Source organism: Crinia signifera, chromosome 5 (genome assembly GCF_055691185.1).
Source record: "Crinia signifera chromosome 5, ASM5569118v1, whole genome shotgun sequence".
NCBI classification, from domain to species: Eukaryota; Metazoa; Chordata; class Amphibia; order Anura; family Myobatrachidae; genus Crinia; species Crinia signifera.
This window is the reverse complement of record NC_139221.1, coordinates 232,434,753-232,450,929: the sequence shown is the minus strand read 5'-3', so window position 1 is coordinate 232,450,929 and position 16,177 is coordinate 232,434,753. Positions and strand designations below refer to the sequence as shown.

At 44.2% G+C, this 16,177-nt stretch overlaps 1 protein-coding gene across 3 annotated transcripts in view; it reads left to right on the top strand.

Moving 5' to 3' along the window:
• The window catches only part of GADL1 (GAD like acidic amino acid decarboxylase 1), a 241,942-nt gene extending 225,992 nt beyond the window's left edge, over positions 1–15,950 (top strand). For all 3 annotated transcript variants that reach the window (XM_083188646.1, XM_083188647.1, XM_083188648.1), the window contains one exon: positions 13,618–15,950. In XM_083188646.1, the coding sequence (XP_083044772.1) occupies positions 13,618–13,791 (174 nt within the window). In that variant the 3' untranslated portion in view covers positions 13,792–15,950. The remainder of the gene's footprint in view (positions 1–13,617) is intronic.
• The last annotated feature ends 227 nt before the right edge of the window (positions 15,951–16,177 follow it).

The window sequence follows — 16,177 nt, the reverse complement described above, 5'->3', positions numbered from 1 at the left end:
GGGGACGAGAAGACAAATTGAAGATCGGGTTGGTTATTTCTTGTTGGCCGGAGGCTTTGCTTGTCTGGGGCGTCCTTTTGTTTTGGCCTCCACGTCTGGTAAAGCGTCTCCTCCTTTGGCCAATTGTTTGCGGGTGCGCACCCCACCTGGGATGCGACCCTGGGAGTTTTTTGCCCCCTCGACCTCACTGTTAGAAGAACCGTCGTCCCTTGAGGAGTCCGTCTCGCGAATATTGAAAGCGATTAAACTGCCTCTTTCTGAATGGACGAATGCCAGTGTCTCCCCCTGTCAGCCAGGGGTACACCTGATGTCGTTCATAGTCATTATTGACGCGGTCTTTTTTATTCTTTTTATAGGCAATGAGGTCATTTTTATACTTATCAACCTGGCCCGACAATCTCTCCATCCAATTAGTACTGGCATCGCTCGATAAAGTTGGAAGGTTAGCTCTTTCAAATACCTCAATCTTACTCCGGGTGACAGTGAGTTCTTTTGTCACCTCCTCGATGACCAACAACATGAGGTCAAACGAACATTTGTTGAGTATCGAGGTCCAAGTCTTACAAAAGGGGATGCTGTACCTGCCAAGGGTTGGCACATTGTTGATGCGAAACCCTCGCGGTATTTTTTTCTCCCTGATGTAGTCGGACAGTGTCAGTCCGTGGTAGAAAAAATCCATTTCCTTACGTTTAAGGTTGAGCAGTTCATGGAACACTTGTGTGTTATCCAGGATTGCATGATTAGCCACCGCGTCCTCCTTGAACAATAGTTTTTCATAATCTGTGTCAGAATAACTAAAGGTGGCACCAGGTGTTAACTCCACTCTGGACTGTGCAGAAGCTGCCATACCTGCAGCAAATGATGTTATGTCCAAGTTCAAAGGATCCATGTGTTAGTGGGTGTAGATTCCACCACCTGTGCACTGCGTCCACCGTGTGTGGGGGCAGGGGTAGTTCGTTTGATCTCGCAAAAGAAATGAATGTTGTAAAGTCCAAACGAATTTGGGTGCTCGGGGTGCCCGCAGCAGCAGCCGATGTTCTCACACAGGTTGCAGATATGCAGACTTTTTCATCAAGCGGCACTCCCCTTCAGCAAGTTAGCAAACAGGTGCCCTCCGTGTAGATAGCCTATAGGAGATAGGCGCTGTACAGGATACTGGTGGACGGCGGCACTCACAAATAATGACACAGACTCAGCTGGATAAGTGTCCCAACGTTTCGGAACCTAGTGGTCCCTTTATCAAGGTGCAGAGATTAACAAGTGATACAAACAAACACATACCTTTTTATGCCGTCCTGGAGCCCCCGCCGGCGCACCGAGCGTCCCGCCCGGAATCACAAGATGACGTCATCCAAGATGGACGAACGGTGAAGCCGAAAAGGGCAAACCAGGACTGCCCACACATTACAATAACCTGGAATAAATAACAACAACATTAAAAACGTGCATAATACAAATGTAAGGGCTCAATATGAGCCAATAGGATGCATAAATTGCAAAAGAAAGTGTAAAAGTGAAATATAAGATTAAAAAACACTGATACCCAGGGAGGTCAATCAATAAATGTGACCTCTGGACTAGATTGGAGCACTCTGCAGTGCTACAAACTTTATAATTAAATAAGGCACAAGTCAGGTAAAGTGTAACACACTGTGCACCTTAAGGCAAAAAGGACACAATGAGATGCCAAACAGCGGCACACAAAAATACTAATACATAAAATAAACAGCTGAACCAATAAGGGATTACAGAAACACTGACAATCCTGCATGTTCATTTAACCCCTTAGGGGACAGGGTGTCTAACCGGTGAATCCACCGGCTTTCAGCTCTGCTCAGCATTAACCCTCTGTCACCTCCACGTTTAAGTACGGGGATCTGTTCAATGATTCTATGTCTCAGGGAGGACAAAGAGTGGCGTGCGGCAACAAAATGCCTTGCCACGGGCTGGTCACTGCTGCCTGACAAAAGGGCTTGTTTAATGGCCGATCTATGTGCGGCAGCTCTTTCTTTAAAAGTGCGAATTGTCTTGCCGACATAGTGTCGGCCACAGGGGCAACTGATTAAATACACCACGTAATTGGAACTACATGAGACCCGCTGCCTGATTTTAAAGGGTTTCCCTGAATAAGGGTGGCAAAATGTGTCACCTACAACCATGAAGCCACACGTAGTGCAGCCGGTACACTTAAAACAACCATTTGTTGTTTTAAGTGTACCGGCTGCACTACGTGTGGCTTCATGGTTGTAGGTGACACATTTTGCCACCCTTATTCAGGGAAACCCTTTAAAATCAGGCAGCGGGTCTCATGTAGTTCCAATTACGTGGTGTATTTAATCAGTTGCCCCTGTGGCCGACACTATGTCGGCAAGACAATTCTCACTTTTAAAGAAAGAGCTGCCGCACATAGATCGACCATTAAACAAGCCCTTTTGTCAGGCAGCAGTGACCAGCCCGTGGCAAGGCATTTTGTTGCCGCACGCCACTCTTTGTCCTCCCTGAGACATAGAATCATTGAACAGATCCCCGTACTTAAACGTGGAGGTGACAGAGGGTTAATGCTGAGCAGAGCTGAAAGCCGGTGGATTCACTGGTTAGACACCCTGTCCCCTAAGGGGTTAAATGAACATGCAGGATTGTCAGTGTTTCTGTAATCCCTTATTGGTTCAGCTGTTTATTTTATGTATTAGTATTTTTGTGTGCCGCTGTTTGGCATCTCATTGTGTCCTTTTTGCCTTAAGGTGCACAGTGTGTTACACTTTACCTGACTTGTGCCTTATTTAATTATAAAGTTTGTAGCACTGCAGAGTGCTCCAATCTAGTCCAGAGGTCACATTTATTGATTGACCTCCCTGGGTATCAGTGTTTTTTAATCTTATATTTCACTTTTACACTTTCTTTTGCAATTTATGCATCCTATTGGCTCATATTGAGCCCTTACATTTGTATTATGCACGTTTTTAATGTTGTTGTTATTTATTCCAGGTTATTGTAATGTGTGGGCAGTCCTGGTTTGCCCTTTTCGGCTTCACCGTTCGTCCATCTTGGATGACGTCATCTTGTGATTCCGGGCGGGACGCTCGGTGCGCCGGCGGGGGCTCCAGGACGGCATAAAAAGGTATGTGTTTGTTTGTATCACTTGTTAATCTCTGCACCTTGATAAAGGGACCACTAGGTTCCGAAACGTTGGGACACTTATCCAGCTGAGTCTGTGTCATTATTTGTGAGTGCCGCCGTCCACCAGTATCCTGTACAGCGCCTATCTCCTATAGGCTATCTACACGGAGGGCACCTGTTTGCTAACTTGCTGAAGGGGAGTGCCGCTTGATGAAAAAGTCTGCATATCTGCAACCTGTGTGAGAACATCGGCTGCTGCTGCGGGCACCCCGAGCACCCAAATTCGTTTGGACTTTACAACATTCATTTCTTTTGCGAGATCAAACGAACTACCCCTGCCCCCACACACGGTGGACGCAGTGCACAGGTGGTGGAATCTACACCCACTAACACATGGATCCTTTGAACTTGGACATAACATCATTTGCTGCAGGTATGGCAGCTTCTGCACAGTCCAGAGTGGAGTTAACACCTGGTGCCACCTTTAGTTATTCTGACACAGATTATGAAAAACTATTGTTCAAGGAGGACGCGGTGGCTAATCATGCAATCCTGGATAACACACAAGTGTTCCATGAACTGCTCAACCTTAAACGTAAGGAAATGGATTTTTTCTACCACGGACTGACACTGTCCGACTACATCAGGGAGAAAAAAATACCGCGAGGGTTTCGCATCAACAATGTGCCAACCCTTGGCAGGTACAGCATCCCCTTTTGTAAGACTTGGACCTCGATACTCAACAAATGTTCGTTTGACCTCATGTTGTTGGTCATCGAGGAGGTGACAAAAGAACTCACTGTCACCCGGAGTAAGATTGAGGTATTTGAAAGAGCTAACCTTCCAACTTTATCGAGCGATGCCAGTACTAATTGGATGGAGAGATTGTCGGGCCAGGTTGATAAGTATAAAAATGACCTCATTGCCTATAAAAAGAATAAAAAAGACCGCGTCAATAATGACTATGAACGCCATCAGGTGTACCCCTGGCTGACAGGGGGAGACACTGGCATTCGTCCATTCAGAAAGAGGCAGTTTAATCGCTTTCAACGTAATATTCGCGAGACGGACTCCTCAAGGGACGACGGTTCTTCTAACAGTGAGGTCGAGGGGGCAAAAAACTCCCAGGGTCGCATCCCAGGTGGGGTGCGCACCCGCAAACAATTGGCCAAAGGAGGAGACGCTTTACCAGACGTGGAGGCCAAAACAAAAGGACGCCCCAGACAAGCAAAGCCTCCGGCCAACAAGAAATAACCAACCCGATCTTCAATTTGTCTTCTCGTCCCCTAACACCCCAGGAAACTCAGGTGCTAAGCAAGGGACTCAATTTCATTCCTACTAATAAAGTGGACCCCTTTAATGTAAAGGTGGAACAGTTTAAATTGCATCGTCAATTGAAATTGAAAGAATTTTTTCAAGATAAGGGATCACCGGCAGTTCCTGCATCAACTTTACCTGCAGCGATCCGGAAAAAATCTAAATTTGACCCCTTATCTTCAAACCCATCCATTAAGACTTTTAATCGTCTCATTGTACAAGATACAGCAGCGATTCTTGCTTCTGCTGATACAGCCGATTCCAATTTCTCTGCGGCTGAGTGGAAAGCACTGAAATCCTTGAGCTCTGACCCTACAATTACAATTCGCCAAGCCGACAAAGGGGGTGGAATTGTTATACAGAATGCTTGTGACTATCTTAAAGAAATCCAGCGACAACTGATTGACCCCGAGGTATATTTACCGTTATCTAAAGACCCCTCAGTGGGCTACAAAAAGGAATTGGACTTGATTTTGGACAGCGCGGTACGCGAGTCACTGATTGATGCAAGTACGCGAGATGCATTAGTCACACCGTACCCTATTGTGCCCCTGCTATACACCATTCCAAAAGTCCACAAAAGATTGGTGGACCCCCCGGGTAGACCCATCATCTCTGCCCGGGGGTCATTGTATCAGCCCATTTCCATATACCTTGACAGCTTTTTACAGCCCTGTGTGCAGGGCCAAGCCACGTATTTAAAGGACACCAATGCCCTCCTGCTGAAATTAAAACAATTGGGCACAGTACCTGAAGGGTGTCTGTTGTGCACAGTGGACGTCGCGAGCCTCTACACATGTATTCCACATGATGGGGGGCTCGCGGCGGTCCGTGCACTCATTACAGACAACCCTCTGTACACCGGCCCTGACATTGAATTGTTTATTACATTGTTGGGCCTCACATTACAGAGGAATTTTTTTATGTCTAACAACCAGTATTATCTACAGCTGTGTGGGTGTGCGATGGGGTCCTCTGTGGCCCCATCGCTCGCTAACAGCTTTATGTTCATTGTAGAGCATGCGTTATTCATCAGCAATCCCGGGGTCAGCAGTCACCTGTTGCTGTATACTAGGTATATAGATGATCTGCTGATCCTGTGGTCTGGTCCCCAAAACGAGTTGGAAGATCTCATCAATGTCCACAATGCCACCAGTTCCCCAATTAAATTTACTTATGTCATCAGTAATGATAGCATCAACTTTTTAGATGTAAATATTAGATTGGTGGGGGGTAAAATTGTGACATCTTTGTACTGCAAGGCCACTGATCGTAATAATCTGCTTTTGGCGTCCAGCCATCACCCGGCCCCATTGAAAGCCGGGCTCCCGTTTTCACAGATGTTAAGGGTACACCGGATCGTTAGCGATCCGGGTGAGTTGGACCAAACCCTTGACAATATGATCAATAAATTCCGAGAACGGGGTTACCAATTGGAGGGACTCCTTAAATCTAAATCGAGGGTGCTATCTCTTACCAGAGAACAAGCCTTGACTCCCTCTAGCCCTAAAAAGAAAGCAGAAAAATTTATCTGGGTTAATGCTTTTCACCCGAAAAGCAGCGATATCAGTAGAATGGCCAAATCTTACTGGCCCATGGTCCGGACTGATCCGACCTTGCAGTCTTTGAAAAATTCCTCCCTCATGTGTGCATACACAAGAGGCAGGAATTTGAAAGATTTTTTGGTTAAAAATGATGTGGTCGACATTCCTGTTACTCCTATGTCCACCTTTTTGGGAATTCGAAAAAATGGTTGTTTTAAGTGTACCGGCTGCACTACGTGTGGCTTCATGGTTGTAGGTGACACATTTTGCCACCCTTATTCAGGGAAACCCTTTAAAATCAGGCAGCGGGTCTCATGTAGTTCCAATTACGTGGTGTATTTAATCAGTTGCCCCTGTGGCCGACACTATGTCGGCAAGACAATTCGCACTTTTAAAGAAAGAGCTGCCGCACATAGATCGGCCATTAAACAAGCCCTTTTGTCAGGCAGCAGTGACCAGCCCGTGGCAAGGCATTTTGTTGCCGCACGCCACTCTTTGTCCTCCCTGAGACATAGAATCATTGAACAGATCCCCGTACTTAAACGTGGAGGTGACAGAGGGTTAATGCTGAGCAGAGCTGAAAGCCGGTGGATTCACCGGTTAGACACCCTGTCCCCTAAGGGGTTAAATGAACATGCAGGATTGTCAGTGTTTCTGTAATCCCTTATTGGTTCAGCTGTTTATTTTATGTATTAGTATTTTTGTGTGCCGCTGTTTGGCATCTCATTGTGTCCTTTTTGCCTTAAGGTGCACAGTGTGTTACACTTTACCTGACTTGTGCCTTATTTAATTATAAAGTTTGTAGCACTGCAGAGTGCTCCAATCTAGTCCAGAGGTCACATTTATTGATTGACCTCCCTGGGTATCAGTGTTTTTTAATCTTATATTTCACTTTTACACTTTCTTTTGCAATTTATGCATCCTATTGGCTCATATTGAGCCCTTACATTTGTATTATGCACGTTTTTAATGTTGTTGTTATTTATTCCAGGTTATTGTAATGTGTGGGCAGTCCTGGTTTGCCCTTTTCGGCTTCACCGTTCGTCCATCTTGGATGACGTCATCTTGTGATTCCGGGCGGGACGCTCGGTGCGCCGGCGGGGGCTCCAGGACGGCATAAAAAGGTATGTGTTTGTTTGTATCACTTGTTAATCTCTGCACCTTGATAAAGGGACCACTAGGTTCCGAAACGTTGGGACACTTATCCAGCTGAGTCTGTGTCATTATTTGTGAGTGCCGCCGTCCACCAGTATCCTGTACAGCGCCTATCTCCTATAGGCTATCTACACGGAGGGCACCTGTTTGCTAACTTGCTGAAGGGGAGTGCCGCTTGATGAAAAAGTCTGTCTATATATATATATATATATATATATATATAACTGATTTAGTGATTCGGGATTCTGCAAATGTATGAGGAAAGTAACTTTCAAAGGTTCTTGCACAGTTTTTACAAGCACAGGTGTGCTGTTATGTTTAGATACGCTTCGCTAGCAACAGTATATACAAAGTGGATGTGGCGGGAAGTTGTTTGCTGCAAGTTTATGTCATTCTCTTTCCGATAACACTGCTGTGGAAGGGCAGTGGGCTATGAATCATCTGTTACTATACTAAAGGCCTATGTATGCTGCAGGCTAGCACTAACAGACTTGCACAAATCAGCAGCCAAAAGAGGAGACATGTCTGACATGCAGATAATTCCTAATTCCATTGTCCCAGATGACAACTGACAAATGATGGCATTTGTTTTGAATTAGCATAACAAAACTCTGCAAGTGATCTGAATCTGCTGCTAATTTTATAGCTAAACATAACAAAATGTCCTTTTCTAAATCACAGATTAACACATGCTGGATAAAATGTTCTTTTCAAGTATTTATTGCTTGCAGATTCACTGAGCACGCACAATACAAAGGCTGCTTCAGTTGATGCCTCAATGGCTCTCTGATACTGCATGTGTCAAAGGTTCTTACAACAGTTCTCTGCAAACACTTGAAACCCAGCTTAGCATGTAGTACGGTGTAAATGCAGGTTAGCATAATATTATGATTGCGTGATTGTGAAGTTTAATTCTTTGTACTGTTAACCCTACTTGACTCAGCCAACTGTTCTTGTACAGCACAGTTGCCTACACTCCAGCATTCTGCAGGAGACTCCCTGAAATAACTGCAATCTCCCACTCTCCCTCATTAGTCTAGCAATCTCCCTCATTTCTCCTATCCCACATTACACTGTTATATTTTGGGGGAAAAAGTAATGAGAGAGATACATTTACATTGAATCAGCAGCACCATTTCCCAGCACTTTACCAAGTATAGTAGCTCTTACTAACTGCTTTGGGGCTCATCTACATTTAGATATAAGTCATTTTAAAAGAGTCCTCTCAGATGTAGCACCCACGATTCTAGATGCCTCATTGACAATCTCTTTTCACAATCTCTCCATATATGGAACTAGACACGCCCTTTGGGTGGAGCATGACATGACCCCTCAATGGGGCACTTTGCACAATTATATTACAAACTATATTCTCCCTGAAACTCATTTTCAAAAGTAGGCAAGTATGATGTACAGTAAGGGATATATTTATAAAGCTCCATGCACACTAGACAATATTGAGAACAATATCGCACAGAAAGGGGCTTCTGAGCGATATTGTTTACAATATCGTCTAGTATGTGTACACTCAATATTGAACTATGCACGGTACTGCACGTCGTTAATGATGATTGATGTCTTTCAAACATGCAGATCCCGGTGATGTCACTGAAAAATATCATATTGGCCAGTGGGGGTTATTCTGGTTGATTGGGAGTCCACCAAACCCACCTTGCGAATGGTGGCCTGGCTGCCACCCATTTGCAGCGTGTGTTCACACGCACTGGCTGCAAATGGCCGATCATCGAATGATGTGGAACGTGCACACATTTCTAAGTGACTCTCAGGTCACTTAGAGATGCGCACACACTCAGGAGGAAGTGGGCATGACGGGTTGATTACCATAGGAATGGCCAGCATTTACATGGGAACGCCCATGAAACGCTGGGCTTTCCCATAGGCATGACTATCCCCCACCGCCCCACGCCACCCAGCCGCAGCCTTGGGTGTGTGCACCCAGCAAACTGTCTGTTCGCTGTGGCTGCATGCACCTGGCATATGCACATGGGCAGAAATGACCCTGTGCATGCGCATATGCCCAGGGCCTGTGCAATGTCCCATGTCCCTAAGCACCCTAGGCAAATTTTCAGTGTATCTCCTACTGTACCTCTCTCTCCACCCCCCACTCCCCCCCCCCCCATACCTGGCACCTCACTAGAAAATGCTGAAGCCGCCGTCCATGCTGTGGGGGGAGTGCTGCAGACGGCCGCCACTGACCTGCTCCACGGGGGGGGGGGGGGGGAGTGCGGGAGCTACCCGAAGCCAGCACTGAGCTGGACATCCATGCGGAGGGAGTGCTGCAGACAGCCACTGCCGACCTGCTCCAAGTGGGGGGAGGAGATGCGGGAGCAACCCGCAGCAACCGTGGCGCTGAGCCTGATATCTGTGCTGGGGGGGGGGCAGGGGAGTGCTGCAGGCAGCCGCCGACAACCTGCTACACACAAGGGTGTGGTCAACTCATGGCTGGGGCCGGGAGACATACTTTTCCCTGGAGATAGTGCGGCATGCCCCGGCCGGCTGAGATGATAAATGGGCGGGTGGCGGCTGTTTTCCTGCACAGTGTGCAGCTTCTTTCCAGCAACTCAGTGCCGCCCTCCAGTGGCCGGCGCCCTAGGCAAACGCCAAAAGCTGTCTAGTGGAGGCGCCAGCCCTGCATACGCCCACCATTAGCCTGTGCGAATGTCCTGGTCCATGCGAATGGACCAGAATAACTCCCAGTGTGTACAGACAATATTGCCTGCATGCCAACCCGCACAATCAGGCTGTGCATGGATACTGCATGTATGCATAGCAGGGCAGCAGTGACAGAGTGCATTCAAAACATTCCCTCCCCCATGGGTCATTGGAGTATGGATCATTAGGTAAACAATGTCTAGACCGACAGTCAAAAGGTTGACACATGAAAAGGTTGACATGGTCAAAATGTTGGCATGGCTGACATGGAAAAAGTTTTGATTTTCTTTCATGTTTTTGATGTCTATGTCGACAAAGGTCGACACATACACCGTAAAAGTTTACCACATCCCCTTGCATGGCTCGCTGCACTTGGCACACCATTATATTCTTCCTTTGTGCCTACCTTTTGGCCATGTCAACCTAATGCATGTTGACCTTTCATATGTCCACCTTTTGACTGTCGACCAATATTGGTTGACCTTTTGACTGTTGACCTAGAGGCTGTAGACCTAATGACCTCATACCAGGTCACTGGCCTGCAGACAACAGGGTAGTGCCTAAAAAGCAAGAGTGTCCCACTAAAAGGGGAACAGTGGGAGGGTATGCTATCACCCCATGTTAATGATTTTCACCGTACTATTGAGAAAATGAATACCTGTTCTTAACCACGTAACTGGCTAAAAGGTTTTCCAAAAATATCCCAAAAATTGCAATTAAAACCCCCCCCAAAAAATCGAATAACGTAAATAAGTGCTTTGTGACATCAGCGTCAGCCTGGATGTGCTCATTTTTTTATCGCAGCGCCAAGTAATTCTCAGGCTATGCAGCGGCTGCGATGACTTACGCCCTATGTAAATAACATTCGATGGTGAGCCTGTAACAAAGGATTTCGGACATATTCGCACAGATGCAAATGGATGTGCACCCGTCGATATCCATTTGCACAGCAAGAACATTAATTTGCAAGGTTGTATTTCACTGGAGCAGGACAGCGGCTTAACTGATCATTGGCTGCTGTGAATTCACAACCATCTGAATTACCCCCATTGCACAAAAATAAGAAAATACCACCAATCATAATAGAATCTAATTATTAAATCGGACTAGCTCCATTTGCATGAATTCAGTTAGGCGGCAGGCCTGTTTGTATTTCTCAGTGCTTTTGCTGATAACCAATGTGAATACTGTACATTCCACTTGGAAGCTGATTAGAGGACTGAGCTTGCAGTACCGAGCTGTAAACCTGCACTCTCCGGATATCTCTTTAAACACAACCTTGTTGGTAATGCCAGTCTTTCTTCTTGAACAAGTTTTCCCCTGAATGATTCATTACGTAAAAACCGCACACAGGTAGCTATCCATCAAACTACTGTATAAGTCATTTATTTATATATCACTCTATAAATAGTCATCTGTTCTATTATGTGTATAAGAGGATGTGAATGTCGTGTATTGCTTAATGGACTGTAGCATGTATAAATAACTTACAGTGTGTCTTTCACAAAGTCATTTGTTGTATTTGTTTTCTTTCTTCTTTTGCTATGGTATTATTATTCATTTTATACCCAAACAGTTTTGCTCACATACCTGTCTGTGCAGTGTAATGACTATAAATGTAATATCATTTACAATATTGAATTCTGTTTCTGTGAGGGGAAAGGGGTTATTCCCTTAGACATGGCTAGCACTGGGTTTATCTCTGCAGTGTATGGGATATAATTTCAAAAGGTTCTATCATTTTATAGGATGTGATTAAGAAATGATGGACAGAGTTTGATTGGTGGCAATGGCAAACATCACATATTTTAATTTTTAGAACCTTTAGTTAATTTACCCATATGACTGGCGACAGGGTAGAGGAAATGATTTCTGCACAACAAGATGATGAACCCTCTTGTATTTAGCCTAGCTATCTGACAGGCCTCAGTGTGTAAGGATATTATTAATCTAGGTATGGTGTCTCAGTATATGCCTATGGCTAGTTTTCTAGGTATTAGTATTATTGTGGTGTGAGCTGGGCATCTGCCCAATCACTAAGGATAGGAAGAGAATGGGTGTGATACCCCACTAGACTTTTAATTGCATAGAAGTTGTAACACCTCAAAAGAGTCAGTGAATACGTTGTAGCAAAATAATCCATTAATTTATAAATATTATACTGATACGTAAAATACAGTAACAATACAACACTGCCTCTCACTTCCCTTAGGGCCAGATGAACTAAGCTTGTGAAGAGTGATAAACAACCAGCCAATCAGCTCAACTTTTTTCAAACTCAGCCTGTAACATGGCAGGTAGGAGCTGATTGGATGGCTCTTTATCACTCTCCATTTTATCACTATTTTTGAAGCTTGATATATATGGCCCTAATTGTTTAGTATTCTGTTAAAGAGTCTAGGAAATATACTAAGGTGAAATTGGTTACATTGATGCTGAATTATTGGAATAATTTCCTATAATAGGGTATAAGCAACAATAAATTATGAACAACATCTAAAGCTGACCCAGTGGTTGAATGACATTATCAGTTACAGTTAATAAAGCTCATGAAGAAGGTTGTTATGAATAAAAGTCAGAAAACACCCCTAAGAACACTCCTCAAAGAGATTAAACCATGCGGAAATTGTAGCACAAAAATCAGTTATTAGAATATAATTTTTATGACACTTGGAAAAGCCAAGTTATAAACCAGAATCAGGCGCATCAAAGCCAGGATGTATGAGGATATGTTTGTATTTGAATCACCTGAACAACAAGGGAGCCAATATAAGTTATTTTGTAAGAGCCCCCTTGCCGTCCAGCCATAACCATTCTGGAGACTTCTTGCTTGCCAACGCATCTTCTGTTTTCTTTCTGCCACTTCCTTTGCTCTTTTGTCTACTGCACCTCTTCAGAAGCTCTATGCTCCCCCCTACATCATCGTACTGGCTTTGCACTTCCCTTGCCATTTAATAAATGACGAAGTAGCATTTTGGTTATTACAGTATCGGCCCCTTAAAACAGATGGTGCATGGGTGTTCTGAGGTTTTTATCATTAGGGCAGTGGTAAGAGTTTTATGCTTTAGATCAGGGGTGGGGAACCTCAGGCCCAGCTGCCATATGCGGCCCCCATAGCCGGTCTTGGTGGCCCACCCACCTGCACGGCGGCTTTGCCGAGAGTCAAGTACAGCGGAATTCTCGCGGGACGTTGGTAGTTCTCGCGAGAGTCCTCTTAATCAACAGCAGCCGGAGACGATCAGACCTATTCAGCGGCAGCCGCCGGAGTGTGGGACGGCTGCAGCAGGACAATTTGTAAGAGAAATTTTTACATATGGCCCCCGAAGGATTTTTTCCCCAAATAAACGGCCCTTGGCACAAAAAAGGTTCCCCACCCCTGCTTTAGATGCTCACTTAAGCTAGTGTAGAGTAACACATCCTGTGAGTCCGGCTTGGTGAACCGCTGAGATCATTGGAATTGTACTGGATTCCTAACATGTTAATAGGGGGGAAGATTGGGCCAAATGCCAAGAGTAGTTGACTGATATCTGTATTAATTTTGATTGGAGCATATAGCAGTGGTTATTAGCTTCCTTATAGTGGTTCCTACAATATCTGTTTGTACACTGTACATCTTAAACAGGCTTCACTTCTATAAGAGCATAACCAAGAATAGCAGGGACCTTTAGCTACAGGCCCACCACACTTCAATGCTAACTACTGACTAATGCTAAACCCTGGATCTCTAATGCCTTGCAACTGCACTTTATTCTCTACTAATGGTCAATAACCAATACTCTTTAACATAATTCTCTTTGTATCTTATTGTCAGGTTGCACCCCTGGTTAAAGAAAAAATGATGAGGAAAGGAAGCATGATGATCGGATATCAGCCTCACCGTGATAAAGTTAACTTCTTCCGGCAAATTATCATCAGTCCCCAAGTGAGCCGAGAAGACATGGACTTTGTGTTGGACGAAATCGAACTACTTGGCAAAGACTTGTAGCTGTGGCATTGCAGCACTTGGTGCTGCTCTTCTACGAGTTCTTCATGACAGAGACTTCAGATTTAATTACTTATAAACCACTGTAGCATAGATCTAGTCAGGACTACTAGCTAGGGGTCTGTAACCTCTTGCAGATACCTTATGTGTATGTTTTCATTGTAATCAAACATAATCATCAGGAATCATAAATGCTGAAAAACAACAGTACACTGGCTGAGGGATTCAGTAGCTTTCAGAAGAGTTTACCTTATAGGAAAAAATGATATGTATATGTCTAACATCAGATTATTTAAGTTTCATGTGTATTTAGTAATATCACCAGACACATCGTTAGTAAAGCAGTGGCACCGTTGCTATTGCTGTTAAACTTACAATCATACACCATTAATAAGTGAAATATTTAAATGACAGTTACCAGGTTGGTTTTGCCTTGTAAATGATTGCCAATTTAAAAATATGGCTATTATGGGATGATATCCCCCACCTAAGGCAAGCTAGAACCCTATTACATATACCCTATTGAATCTTAATGCTACATTTAAGTACAAAAAGGAAATTGAAAAACATTTAATGTCATTTAAAAGAAAAGGAAAGGATTAAACTAACTAAATGAATGTATGTATCTATCTACAAAAGAGATATTTTATTTATTCACTTTTAATGCTGGATTGAAGGTTACTTGCTGTTCACAAAACACATTGTAACACTATTTGGAAATATCCATTAGTAACAGATGGAGTGGAATTCACTGCAACAATTAAATACGTACAAGTATTCTATTCATGCTTCACTGGTGACCAATACAATTTAGATCATTATCATACTTTTGCTATTGAAGTGAAGAGGAAATAGCTAAGGAACAAGCATGGCAGAAATCAGAATAACATAAAAAATACACAGGGCAAGATGCAGGAAAGTTTAAAAATCAGCCAAACTTCCAAAAATGTAGTTTTTGGAGGTTCAGTCATGCTCCACATACTGTATGCACAATGCTCAGAATTCAATAGATTTTGGGGCTTGGATTCTGTGGGCAACGCCATCTTGAGATTGGCGTAGCCTATGGGATTCTATTTCTCCTGGCTGTGAGGGATCCGATCAGATCCCTCCCAGCATCTATACAGCGCATGCGCAAATATAAGACTGAAACTATTGCATAGGACGATTCTTACAGCTGGAGCTGTCTCTGCTAAAATGTTCATGCATGTGGCGTTACTAGAAGCTGATTTGCATGCGGGAGTATCAGGATGCTGGCTGCATCCTACCCACTATATTAGGACACACTGTATAAGCATGTTGTCTATTAAAAAATGTGTCCATATGGTTATTTATTCAGAAAACTACAGGCAGAATTTTTTGTTTTCTAATATTGTGCTTTCTATGAAGACAATTTTCTAAAAATAATGAATTACCTTTCCTAGAATAGCTAAAATGTTTTCCCAGAACAATATATGTGTATCTTCAGAATGCTGCTTGTTTTATATATTGTGTTTTGATGTTACAACTAGAATACACAAACATGTCAGATGACCTGATTTAATTGACTGGGTAATAGAGTAGAGGTTTTAGTGATGTCCGGGTGTAGACAGGGACTGTCCCCTTTGTAAAGCGCAACGGAATATGCTGCGCTATATAAGAAACTGTTAATAAATAAATAAATGTAGAGAGCTGTGGCGGGCCCAGGTAAATTTTCAGAGGCGTGGCCTAATGGTGGGTGGCGTATCCAGGCCTCCTGGTTGATTTGAGGTTGCTATTGTGCCACTCAGCCAGGGGAAATCTAGAGGAGACAACTTCAGTGTGATTGCTCCCCCCCACTTTCCTCCGAGGAAGACACTGCACCACCACAGGTAAGGGGGTTATTGGCAGACTAGGGCCCCTCCATCAGGTAATTAGTTACCCACCCACCTCTCAACAACAGAGGGTGTGTAGAGAAAGAATATAAACTTTTTCAAATTCCCTATGGAATGGGCAGTGATGTTCTACTTTAGCCAGGATTGGTCAATTCACAATACAGTTTTTTTGTAGGAGTAGCGGACAATGGAAACCAAGATTAATATGTTATTGGGTACTTGTGTAATATCTGGGCGCCCGATGTTTTCGTTGCATCGCATCGCATGCAATATAGTGGCATACAATTCATGCAATGCGATTTTTCATTGTAAAGACCCAATTTTTAATTGTATAGTCACCCATGGGTGATTTCATCCCCCCACTATCCAACTATGCATGGAGTCGATTTTATATAGTGTGGCGAGCGCAGCGAGCCATCGAGCCCGAAGCGTGGCGAGCAGCCGCAGAATACATGTAAAGTAATCCGCATCCCCTCGCGGGGATCGCTACGCTCGCCACGCTTCGGGCTCGGTGGCTCGCTGCGCTCGCCACACTATAT